The sequence below is a fragment of the Rattus norvegicus genome, chromosome 3, assembly GCF_036323735.1.
Source record: "Rattus norvegicus strain BN/NHsdMcwi chromosome 3, GRCr8, whole genome shotgun sequence".
Classification (NCBI taxonomy): domain Eukaryota; kingdom Metazoa; phylum Chordata; class Mammalia; order Rodentia; family Muridae; genus Rattus; species Rattus norvegicus.
The window spans coordinates 73808393-73821419 of NC_086021.1; the positions used below are offsets into that span (position 1 = coordinate 73808393).

Genomic DNA, 13027 nt, shown 5'->3' on the forward strand with positions numbered 1-13027 from the left:
TTTACTCTGAAATAGTGTCTGTCTTTGTCTCTGAGGTGTGTTTCCTATATGCAGCAAAATGCTGGGTCCTCTTTACATATCCAGTTTGTTAGTCTATGGCTTTTTTGGGGGAATTGAGTCCACTGATGTTGAGAGATATTGAGGAATAGTGATTGTCACTTCCTGTTATTTTCATTGTTAGAGGTAGAATTATGTTTGTGTGTCTCTCTTTTGGTTTTATTGCAAAGAGATTACATTCTTGTTTTCTGTGTGGCATAGTTTCTCTCATTGTTTTGGAGTTTTCCATCTATTACCCTTTGTAGGGCTGGATTTGTAGAAGGATATTGTGTAAATTTGATTTTGTCATGGAATATCTTAGATTCTCCATCCATGTTAATTAGAGTTTTTCTGGATATAGTAGCCTGGACTGGCATTTGTGTTCTCATAGGGTCTGTATGACATTTGTCCATGATCTTCTGGCTTTCATAGTCTCTAGTGAGAAATCTGGTGTAATTCTTATAGGTCTGCCTTTATATGTCACTTGACCTTTTCCCCTTACTGCCTTTAATATTCTGTCTTTGTTTTTTGCATTTGATGTTTTGACTACTATGTGACGGGAAGAATTTCTCTTCTGGTTCAAACCATTTGGACTTCTATAGGCTTCTTGCATGTTTATGGACATCTCACAAACTAATAGGAGATTTCAACACCCCACTCTCACCAATGGACAGATCATGGAAACAGAAATTAAACAGAGACATAGAAAAACTAACAGAAGTTATGAACCAAATAGATTTAACAGATATTCATAGAACACTCCATCCTAAAACAAAAAAGATATACCTTCTTCTCAACACGTCGAGGTACCGTCTCCAAAATTGACCAGTCACAAAACAGGCCTCAACAGATTCAGGAAATAATAATAAATTCTAAAGATAGAAATAATCCCATGCTTCCTATCAGATCACCACGGACTAAGGCTGGTCTTCAATAACAACAATAATGACAGAAAGCCCACATATACATGGAAGTTGAACAATGTTCTACTCAATGATAACTTGGTCAAGGCAGAAATAAAGAAAGAAATTAAAGACTTCTTGGAATTTAATGAATATGAAGATACAACATACCCAAACTTATGGGATACAATGAAAGCACTGCTAAGAGGAAAACTCATAGCTCTGACTGCCTGCAAAAAGAAACAGGAGAGAGCACATGTCAGCTGCTGGACAACACACCTAAAAGCTCTAGAACAGAAAGAAGCAAACACAACCAAGAAGAGTAGAAGTCATGAAATAATCAAACTCAGAGCTGAAATCAACCAAGTAGAAACAAAAAGTACTATACAAAGAATCAACAAAACCAGGAGCTGGTTCTTTGAGAAAATGAACAAGATAAATAAACCCTTAACCAGACTAACAAGAGGGCACAGAGAGTGTATTCAAACAAACAAAATCAGAAATGAAAAGGGAGATGTAACAACAGAATCTGAGGAAATTCAAAAACTATCAGATCCTACTACAAAAGCCTATATTCAACAAAACTGGAAAATCTGTAAGAAATGGACACTTTTCTAGACAGATACCAGGTACCAAAGTTAAATCAGGAACAAAGAAACCATCTAAACAACCCCATAACTCCTAAAGAATTGGAAAGAGTTAAGTCTCCCAACCAAAAAGAGCCCAGGACCAGATGGGTTTAGTATAGAATTCTATTAGATCTTCACAGAAGACCTCATACCAATACTGTCCAAACTATTCCACAAAATAGAAACAGACGGAGCACTGCCAAATTCCTTCTATGAAGCCACAATTACTCTTATACCTAAACCACACAAAGACCCACCAAAGAAAGAGAAATTCAGACCAATTTCCCTTATGAATATTGATGCACAAATGCTCAATAAAATTCTTGCCAACTGAATTCAAGAACACATCAAAATGATCATCTCTCACGATCAAGTAGGCTTCATCCCAGGGATGCAGGGATGGTTCAATATACAGAAATCCATCATCCTCACCCACTATATAAACAAACTCAAAGATAAAAACCACATGATCATTTCATTAGATGCTGAGTAAATATTTGACAGAATTCAACACCTCTTCATGATAAAAGTCCTGGAAAGATCAGGAATTCAAGGCCCATACCTAAACATAGTAAAAGCAATATATGGCAAACCAGTAGCTAACATCAAACTAAATGGAGAGAAACTTGAAACAACCCCACTAAAATCAAGGACTAGACAAGGCTGCCCACTCTCTCCCTACTTATTCAATATAGTATTCAAAGTCCTAGACAGAGCAATCAGAGAGTGAAAGGAGGTCAAAGGGATACAAATTGGAATGGATGAAATAAAAATATTACTATTTGCAGATGATATGATAGTATACTTAAATGAGCCCAAAAGTTCCACCAGAGAACTTCTAAACCTCATAAACACCTTCAGCAAAGTGTCGGGGTAGAAAATTAACTCAAATAAATCAGTAGCTTTCCTCTACTCAAAGGACAAACAGGCTGAGAAAGAAATTAGGGAAATGACACCCTTTACAATAGTCCCAAATAATATAAAATATCTTGGTGTGAGTTTAACCAAGCAAGTGACAGATCTGAATGACAAGAACTTCAAGTCTCTGAAGAAAGACAATGAAGAATATCTCAGAAGATGGAAAGATCTCCCATGCTCATGGATTGGAAGGATTAATATAGTAAAAATGGCATTTTGCCAAAAGCAATCTACAGGTTCAATGCAATTCCCATCAAAATTCCTACTCAATTCTTTTTAGAGATAGAAAGAGCAATTTGCAAATTCATTTGGAATAACAAAAAACCCAGGATACAGAAAACTATCCTCAACAATAAAAGAACTTCTGGGGAATCACATTCCTGACCTCAAGCAGTATTACAGAGCAATAGTCATAAAAACTGTATGGTATTGGTACAGAGACAGGTAGATAGATCAGTTGAACAGAATTGAAGACCCAGAAATGAACCCACACACCTATGGTCACTTGATCTTTGACAAAGGAGCCAAAACCATCCAATGGAAATAAGATAGCATTTTCAACTAATGGTGCTGGTTCAACTGGAGGTCAGCATGTAGAAGAATGAAAATAAAAAAAAAAGAATGAAAATCTATACATTCTTACAACCCTGTACAAACCTTAAGTCCAAGTGGATCAAGGACCTCCACATCAAACCAGATACATTCAAACTAATAAGTGGGGAAGACTCTGGAACACATGTGTACTAGGGAAAATTTCCTGAACAAAACACGAATGGCTTATGCTCTAAAATCAAGAATCAACAAATGGGATCTCACAAAACTGCAAAGCCTCTGTAAAGCAAAGGACACTGCCATTAGGACAAAATGGCAGTCAACAGATTGGGAAAGGATCTTTACCAATCCTACATCTAATAGAGGTCTAATATCCAAAATATACAAAGAACTCAAGAAATTAGACCGCAGGGAGACAAATAACCCTATTTAGAAATGGGATACCTATCTAAACAAAGAATTTTCAGCTGAGGAATATCAACTTACTGAGAAGAACCTAAAGAAATGTTCAACACCCTTAGTCTTGAGGGAAATGCAAATTAAAACAACCCTGTGTTTCTACCTCACGCCAGTCTGAATGGTTAAGATCAAAAACAGAGGTGACAGCAGATACTGTCGAGGATGTGGAAAAACACATTTTCTGAATCCATTCCTCTGTTGAAAGGTATCTGGGATCTTTTCAGCTTCTGGCTATTATAAATGAGGCTGCTATGAACATAGTGAAACATGTGGCTTTGTTGTATGTTGAAGCATCTTTTAGGTATATGCCCCGGAGAAGTATAGCTGGGTCCTCAGGTAGTGGAATGTCCAATTTTCTGAGGAACCTCCAGACTGATTTCCAGAATGGTTGTACCAGCCTGCAATCCCACCAACAGTGGAGGAGTGTTCCTCTTTCTCCACATCCTCCTCAGTATCTGTTGTCACCTGAGGTTTTGATCTTAGCCATTCTGACTGGTGTGAGGTGGAATATCAGGGTTGATTTGATTTGCATTTTCCAGGATGTTGAACATTTCTTTATGTGCTTCTCAGCCATTCGATATTCCTCAGTTGAGAATTCTTTGTCTAGCTCTGACCCCCATTTTTCAATAGGGTTGGTTGGTACTCTGGAGTCTAACTTCATGAGTTCTTTGTATATATTGGATATTAGCCCACTATCTGGTGTAGGGTTGGTAAAGATCTTTTTCCAATCTGTTGCTTGCCATTTTGTCTTAATGACAATGTCCTTTGCCTTACAGAAGCTTTGCAGTTTTATGAGGTCCCATTTGTTGATTCTTGATCTTAGAGAATAAGCCATTGGTGTTTTGTTCAGGAAAATTTCCAGAGTGCCCATGGAGACTCTTCCCCACTTTTTCTTCTATTAGTTTGACTGTATCTGGTTTGATGTAGAGGTCCTTGATCCATTTGGACTTAAATTTTGTACAGGGCAATAAGAATGGGTCAATTTGCATTCTTCTACATGCTGGCTTGTCATTTTCTTAATGGGATTTTAATATATTTCAGGTGGTGGTTTTAATTTAGTAAAACTGAAATTGGCATTCATTTTTGTAGATTTATGCTTGGATGTGTGCATGATTTAAATTTTATTTTATTTATTTTTTATTTTTTCCAAGATAGGATTTCTCTGTGTATCTCTGGCTGTCCTGGAACTCACTCTGTATACTGAGACTAGCCTCAAACTCAGAGATCTGCCTGCTTCTGTCTCCCAAGGCTAAATTTCATTTGAAAAGCATTACTAAATTACCTTCACTTATATTTACTTCCAGAAATTTATGTTAATTAGTCTAATGTTCCTTACAACATTATAGGTGGTCCTATGTCTATTATCTAATGTCAGTGCAGAGAAAATTAGATTTGATTTAGATAGCATAAATTGTTCTTAGTTCAAATAACATGGGTTACAATACTTGGTACTCTACTTTTTGAAAGAGGCTGCATTTGAAATGTGGTATTTAGATGCCTTTTTTATGTTAATTTTAACAGACTACCTCTGAGACTTCTACATATATGGAAGATGTAGTCTCTTTTTCTGTGACTACAGATCGATTACTAGAAAATATGGCAAATGCAGAAACTAAAGGTAAGATCTACCTTTAACATACAGCCCTTGGAAGGAATATTCATGTAATACTTAAGTGAGTCAGATGGAACAAATTATTCTACTAGACAAAGAGACTGACCTATTTCCATATATAAGTTACATGGTAATATGAATGATGTATTATCTACTGTCTGCAAATGTTGAAATTTAATATGCCTCTCCCACACCTGAATTTCTAAATAGATTACAAAGTATTAAACTATCTTACGGGCACGAAGAAGAATGTGCAGAGGAGACGGGGAAGGAATTCCGAGATAGTTCCTGAGCACGGGGAGTAAACAGCTGCCAGCAAAGGCATGCAGAGCGGATGTGCAAAACATTGACCTTCTCTAGGAAATGAAATATGGAAGTCTAGATATGTAGGAACCACACATGATCTTCTAATATAAAAACCAAGTGCAAACAGCAAAGACATGCATTTCAGTTTCTTCTCAGGCCCTAGGGGGCCTGTGGGTCTTTCAAGTACATTATGGCAAGTTCAACAAACTCCACTGAGAATATTTGGTTCTTAGGTGGTTTTAATTTTCTGAACATTTTGGATAAAGGAAAGAACCAGACTTGAAAAAATAATGAATTAAGATAATATTATTTAGAATGAGATATCTTATAAAGTATAAATTCTCAATTTTAGTATATCATTTGTGTCTCTTGATAGATTTGACACTGAGATTAGGCTGTTTTGAGATTCTGGATCTCCTGTCCTTTGTCAAAAGGATTCTAGTTAAATAAACATTGTTTTGAGGATCAGACATCAAAAAAATTCTACACAAAAGCACATTTGATCAGAGTTTCAGACATAAGAGAAGCAAAGGAAGGATAAGTCCTGTTTGGGCCTAGCCAAGTTTCTAGACAAGTGACAATTCCAAAGACATGGACAATAACAATATTTAGTTTTTTTCTTTTGGAATTTGTGCATTAACTCTTTGTGCTATCACATTATTTTATAATTCTAATCGCGTGATTCTGACACAGCTGCTGAGTCAGGGATAAAGAAAGTACAGCATAATTAGACACCTAACAGTTAGTGGACAGAAATAGTAACATACATGGAAAATGGGAGAAAGGAAGAACATTATCAGATGATGTTTATACCCAAGGGCTTGTCTCATTGAAGGAAAGCTGAGAGCGTCACCATAGTCTCTTTACTTCCAGCTCCTTATATATCTAGCAGAATGTGCTTCACATGTTTTCATTCAAAGTTCTGTGCTTGGTGAGTAAGCTCACTCTCTAAGTGCTTGTTGCAAGCATGTAGACTGGGAACTGGTCAAACGAACCTCTGTAAAAAAATAAACATGGTTTCCCACCCTTGAAATTCCAACTTTAGCGATGGAGAGGCTGATGGGTTTGGAGCACATGTTCTAGGCACTGTTGCCTGCACAGTAAGCTCCACACCACAGATGATCTTGCCTCAAAAAACAAGTTGGATGGCTCCTTGGTATGACTTCAGGTGGACACACAAACATGTATGTATACGTTCTCACAAACAAGCACCCAAACATGACATATGTGAACACACACACACACACACACACACACACACACACACACACACCAATTAGTCATTCACCATAGGTTATTTGCTGGAGAAGAGAAGGTTAGAAGTGTGGTGAACTCCATCATCACACCTCTCCTACAGCTTCTACTCATTCAGATATCACTGCCATAAAACGATAGCTCTTAGTACCATAGGAATGTGTTGCTTAGTTCTACATAAAACATCTACAAGAGGTTTAGGTCATTCTTTTTTTTATAGTGTAAGATATTTTTATTTAAATATAATGTATTTATGTTTGGGGTCTCCCACTCATCTTTTTGTGATGATGATATTGGGAATGCCATTACTATTCTTCATACTCTTCTTTTTTTTTTTATTAACTTGAGTATTTCTTATATACATTTCGAGTGTTATGCCCTTTCCCGGTATCCGGGCAAACATCCCCCTCCCCCCTCCCCTTCCTTATGGGTGTTCCCCTCCCAACCCTCCCCCCATTGCCGCCCTCCCCCCACCAGTCTAGTTCACTGGGGGTTCAGTCTTAGCAGGACCCAGGGCTTCTCCTTCCATTGGTGCTCCTACTAGGATATTCATTGCTACCTATGAGGTCAGAGTCCAGGGTCAGTCCATGTATAGTCTTTAGGTAGTGGCTTAGTCCCTGGAAGCTCTGGTTGCTTAGCATTGTTGTACATATGGGGTCTCGAGCCCCTTCAAGATCTTCCAGTTCTTTCTCTGATTCCTTCAACGGGGGTCCTATTCTCAGTTCAGTGGTTTGCTGCTGGCATTCGCCTCTGTATTTGCTGTATTCTGGCTCTGTCTCTCAGGAGAGATCTACATCCGGCTCCTGTCGGTCTGCACTTCTTTGCTTCATCCATCTTGTCTAATTGGGTGGCTGTATATGTATGGGCCACATGTGGGGCAGGCTCTGAATGGGTGTTCCTTCTGTCTCTGTTTTAATCTTTGCCTCTCTCTTCCCTGCCAAGGGTATTCTTGTTCCCCTTTTAAAGAAGGAGTGAAGCATTCACATTTTGATCATCCGTCTTGAGTTTCATTTGTTCTAGGTATCTAGGGTAATTCAAACATTTGGGCTAATAGCCACTTATCAATGAGTGCATACCATGTATGTCTTTCTGTGATTGGGTTAGCTCACTCAGGATGATGTTTTCCAGTTCCAACCATTTGCCTACGAATTTCATAAAGTTGTTGTTTTTGATAGCTGGGTAATATTCCATTGTGTAGATGTACCACATTTTCTGTATCCATTCCTCTGTTGAAGGGCATCTGGGTTCTTTCCAGCTTCTGGCTATTATAAATAAGGCTGCTATGAACATAGTGGAGCACGTGTCTTTTTTATATGTTGGGGCATCTTTTGGGTATATGCCCAAGAGAGGTATAGCTGGATCTTCAGGCAGTTCAATGTCCAATTTTCTGAGGATCCTCCAGACTGATTTCCAGAATGGTTGTACCAGTCTGCAATCCCACCAACAATGGAGGAGTGTTCCTCTTTCTCCACATCCTCGTCAGCATTTGCTGTCACCTGAGTTTTTGATCTTAACCATTCTGACTGGTGTGAGGTGAAATCTCAGGGTTGTTTTGATTTGCATTTCCCTTATGACTAAAGATGTTGAACATTTCTTTAGGTGTTTCTCAGCCATTCGGCATTCCTCAGCTGTGAATTCTTTGTTCAGCTCTGAACCCCATTTTTTAATAGGGTTATTTGTTTCCCTGCGGTCTAACTTCTTGAGTTCTTTGTATATTTTGGATATAAGGCCTCTATCTGTTATAGGATTGGTAAAGATCTTTTCCCAATCTGTTGGTTGTCGTTTTGTCCTAACCACAGTGTCCTTTGCCTTACAGAAGCTTTGCAGTTTTATGAGATCCCATTTGTCGATTCTTGATCTTAGAGCATAAGCCATTGGTGTTTTGTTCAGGAAATTGTTTCCAGTGCCCATGTGTTCCACATGCTTCCAGTTTAGGTCATTCTTAAGTCGTGTTCTTAAATCCAGCCACCACATTTCTTGGGAAAATTTTTCTCTCTGATATATGGGATTTGCTGAGGAGTCTAGGCTGGCTTACTAGTGATACTCAGAAGTTCCCCTGTCTATTTAGTGAGGATGGGTCGAGTACAACAGAGATATAGGAAAGTGAACAAAATTTGAACAACGTATGTGTTCATACAATGATCAAATATACCAATAGTTTCAATGTCGGAAATGAACATTATTTCCTTTATGAGACTGGAACAGTGAACCCAGTGAATCTGAAAACATCATTGGTATTTTGAAATGTTGTCTGTTCTGGTTTGGTTCCTAGTTTTGAGTTGATGAATTTGTGAATGAAACCTCAAAATGTTTTATATATTTAACCTATAGCAAATAGGTGTCCGTCTAATTGATAGACAAGCATGCAAATGCATATGTATGTATATGTGTATGTGTGTGTACATGTTCATACACAAATACAGATACTATGGGTAAATATTTATATATATATGTATATATATATATATATATATCTTTTGTCCAACATGCCAGCGTAAGTTATTTACTTAAATCTGTGCTTTTTTTTTTCAGCAAAGCCAGCCAATAAAGTGATATCCACAGAAGGACAAACAAGGGCTTACAACAAGGAAAGAGTTAAGTCACTGTTATTTTTATTGACAATTGACATTCAATACTGTTTATTTAACAACATAGCTTAGGTATACAAATTAGACTTCAGATTATCCTACAGAGCCAATCGTTGTTTAACATTTCTTTTAAAAACTTTAATTTGGGCTGGAGTCATGGCTCAGTCCTTAAAGGCTAAGCTCACAACCAACCATATAAAAACGTTAGTTCATCATGCTTGTCGTCAAGACTGTTCTTAAGGTCTGTGTGAATGCAGAGATAAACACCTTTCATTCAATTGCCAGTACCTTCCTCAAAGTTAGGCAGCAGCTTGTAAATTTGAAAAAGATAGATGCAACAGCCTCCAGTTCGACTGGTAGTAAGGGGGAAGGGGAAACATATCAAGATTTGTGGCTTTTGATTAGTAGATGATAATTCCAACCTCAAAACTGAATCTTTCCTTGTGGGCCGCTTCTTTTTGCTCTTTGTAAAATTTTATTTTTCTTGGATATTTTATGTATTTACATTCCAGATGTTATTTCCTTTCCCTCCCTCTCCCATACCCCTTCCCCCTCCCAAGCTTCTTTGAGGATCCTCCCATTCCCATCCACCCACTCCAACCTCAACATCCTGGCATTACCCTGCATTGAGGAAATGAGCCTTCATAGGACCAAGGTCTTTTCCTCCTATTGATTCTAGACAATGCCATCCTCTGCTACATACGAGGCTGGAGTCATGGGTCCCTCCATGTGTACTCATTGGTTGGTGGTTTAGTTCCTGGGAGCTCTGGTGGGGTCTGGTTGGTTGATATTGTTGTTCTACCTATGGTGTTGCAAACCTCTTCAGTTCCTTCAGTGTTTTCTCTAACTACTCCATTGGAGCCCCTTGTTCAGTCCAATGGTTAGCTGCAACCTCCTCATCTGTATCAGAAGGGCTTTGGCAGAACCTCTCAGGAGACACCCATATCAGGCTCCTGTCAGCAAGCACTTCTTGGCATCCGCAATAGTGACTGGGTTTGGTTGGCTGCAGATGGGATGGATTCCCCAGGTGGGGCAGTCTCTGAATGACCTTTCCTTCAGTCCCAGCTCCACTCTGTCCCTGTATTTCCCTCGTGACTATTTTGTTCTAAAAAAGAATGAAGCATCCACATTTTGGTCTTCCTTCTGGCAGTTCCTCAAAAAGTTGAACATGATACTACCTGAGGACCCAGCTATACCACTCCGGGGCATATAACCAAAAGATGCTCCAACATATAACAAGGACACAAGCTTCACTGTGTTCATAGCAGCCCTATTTATAATAGCCAGAGGCTGGGAAGAACCCAGATGTTTTCAACAGAAGAATGAATACATAAAATGTACACTTACACAATAGGGTACTACTCAGCTATTAAAAACAATGATATCATGAAATTCATAAGCAAATAGATGGAACTAGAAACTATCATCCTGCGTGAGGTAACTCAGTCACAAAAGAACCCAAATTGTATGTACTCACTGATAAGTGGATATTAGCCCAAAAACTTGGAATAGCTAAGAAAAAATTACAGATCATATGAAACCCAAGAAGAAGGAAGACCAAAATGTGGGTAGCTTCTATTCCATACTGAAAGTTCACTCTGAGAATATGTACTCTTAGTGTGGATCATTCATGTGTTAACATATAAAAGAAGTTTAAGTAGAAACAGATGGAAAGAATCAATCTACATTAGTTGGTGTGTTGTGTGCATGTGTAGAAGCTGTTTTTATTTGTTTCTAAGACATTAACATAATCTTCAGTCTATCTTTCTGGGTTAACATGCCATTTACCTACCATTATTTCATTGAAAATGTATCTGCAGCCCTTCCATGTTTGCCTTTCCTTAGTCAGAGGCCACATGAATGCACAACAGTGGACCCTGTATTCAAATAGCATGGAATCCGACAAATGCTTTGTTTTCTACTCTTGCTTTTTAAAACAGAAACTCTGTACTCTTAAAAAGCTAATGGTCTGTTTTGTGCGACTCAAAATTTTCCTTCATCCTAGCAGCCAGGGAAGGAAGATGTGTGCCATTTAGCTGTGTCTATAGAAAAGAGAAGTGAAGCTTTGACGCGTGGTGAAACGGAAGGTACGCACCGTGTTTTCTGAATGCTCCTTCTGTGTATTTAAATCAGAGTGAACATGTGTGCACGTAGACTAAGACACTGACTTAACTTAGTAACTTAAGAGAGAAATAGTGATGAGCCTCAGTTTTGATCCCGGTTTAACATTAATGCAGCTGCATTGTCCAATGTGCTTACACTACGGCAATAGCTTCATGGCAGTTAGGCATAATGAAATGCACAAATAAAGTAATGATGATTGATGGGAGAACAGTGGGGGCCACAGAAGAATGGAAACTTTAAGGAGTATGCTGTGGCTTGAATGTGAAATGTCTCTGTAATCTCCAGGGTCTCGTCAAGGACTCCAGCGTGACAGTGGTTGTCTTTATTCCACATCTAGTCTATTTAGCTTCCTACTGACGTTCATAGCTATAGTATGTGGAATAGGGTTTGTCACAGCAGTTCATATGACACAATATAAGAATTTACAATAAAACATATTATAGAATTATTGGAAATGTGACCCTTTCCTGCTAACATCAGCTTTTCTCTATGTAATTAGAATAAGATTATAAAGTATGTGCTACAGATGTGGCTTTAAGACATGAATCCAAATCACTTCCAAACTCTCCCTCCCTGCCCCTCCCCTTCTGCTGCATATATGTTTTCATTTTCCCTGAATTATCCTCTTGTTCTCCTTCATTGCCCTCCCTCCCCCTCCACTTGCTACACCTTCTGTTCAAGCATTATAAACAGGGACTTTGCATACAATATTTGTGTTTTACAAATGATTATTATATTCCCAGCTGGACTCTTTCTATATTCCAAACTCCTTCTATACGTGGGCATTGAAATTAAATTCCTGGATTAATTATGTTAATACATAGCATGTGGAATACATCATTAAGCTCAGTAAATTTTATTATGTTTACTTTGTTTCATGCCATATTTTGATACATTTTTAAAAGTAATAAGCAGGGTATAGGGTCCAGCATTCTAAGGCTTCTACATTAACCTGTTAACCATTCACATTACACTGAATTGACACTGGCTCCAGGGTCATGAATATTCTGGAAGCACTCCTTACACCATGCATGCATCATTTGTTTTGAACTTTCATCTAAATAAAATCATCCTCTGTTATTTATGGGCATTCATTCTACTATCAGTTTTTCTTGAGCCACATTTTATTGACCTACATCTAGTGCAAGTATGACTATAATACACTTAAAATCTTGATAGTTGAGTAGCTAAAAGCTATTTATCATGTGTTGATAATCAGCACTTGACTGAACTCTTGTCCTTCCTGTTGTCATATGTTTCCCTTTTCTCTAAGATTCTCAAACTGTTGGTGACACACACTAACTCATTTGAATAATTCTTCCTCCATCCATTTCTATTTATATTCCTTGTTTCTATGTTGTCACCATTGTGTGCACCTAAGCTCACCATTGTCTCAGTCCAGAACTATTGAACATTCATGCATGACCTCTCACTGACAGGATGTAACACCAGGCTCTAGTAGTTAGCATGCTTTCAACAAATCATTAATGGATGAGATAAGGAATCTCATCCGTGCCAATCCATTAGCAAAGGTTCTACACTTGCAAATTGATTTGCACTTGAAATATTAATACATTTTAGGAAAACAGTGGAAGCTATAAAGGACCTCCAAACTGGAAATGCCTGCTTTTTTTTTCTAGAAATGTG

The 13027-nt window shown here is 38.1% G+C and overlaps 1 protein-coding gene across 25 annotated transcripts in view; it reads left to right on the top strand.

Moving 5' to 3' along the window:
* 4932414N04Rikl (RIKEN cDNA 4932414N04 gene like) overlaps positions 1-13027 on the top strand; it is a 238794-nt gene that overhangs the window by 120437 nt on the left and 105330 nt on the right. For all 25 annotated transcript variants that reach the window (XR_010065211.1, XR_010065212.1, XR_010065213.1 and 22 more), the window contains 3 exons: positions 5018-5114; positions 9201-9262; positions 11265-11343. Coding sequence is in view for 22 of the 25 variants with exons in the window: in XM_063285258.1 (XP_063141328.1) it covers positions 5018-5114; positions 9201-9262; positions 11265-11343 (238 nt within the window). In the remaining 3 variants the exon portion in view is untranslated. The remainder of the gene's footprint in view (positions 1-5017; positions 5115-9200; positions 9263-11264; positions 11344-13027) is intronic.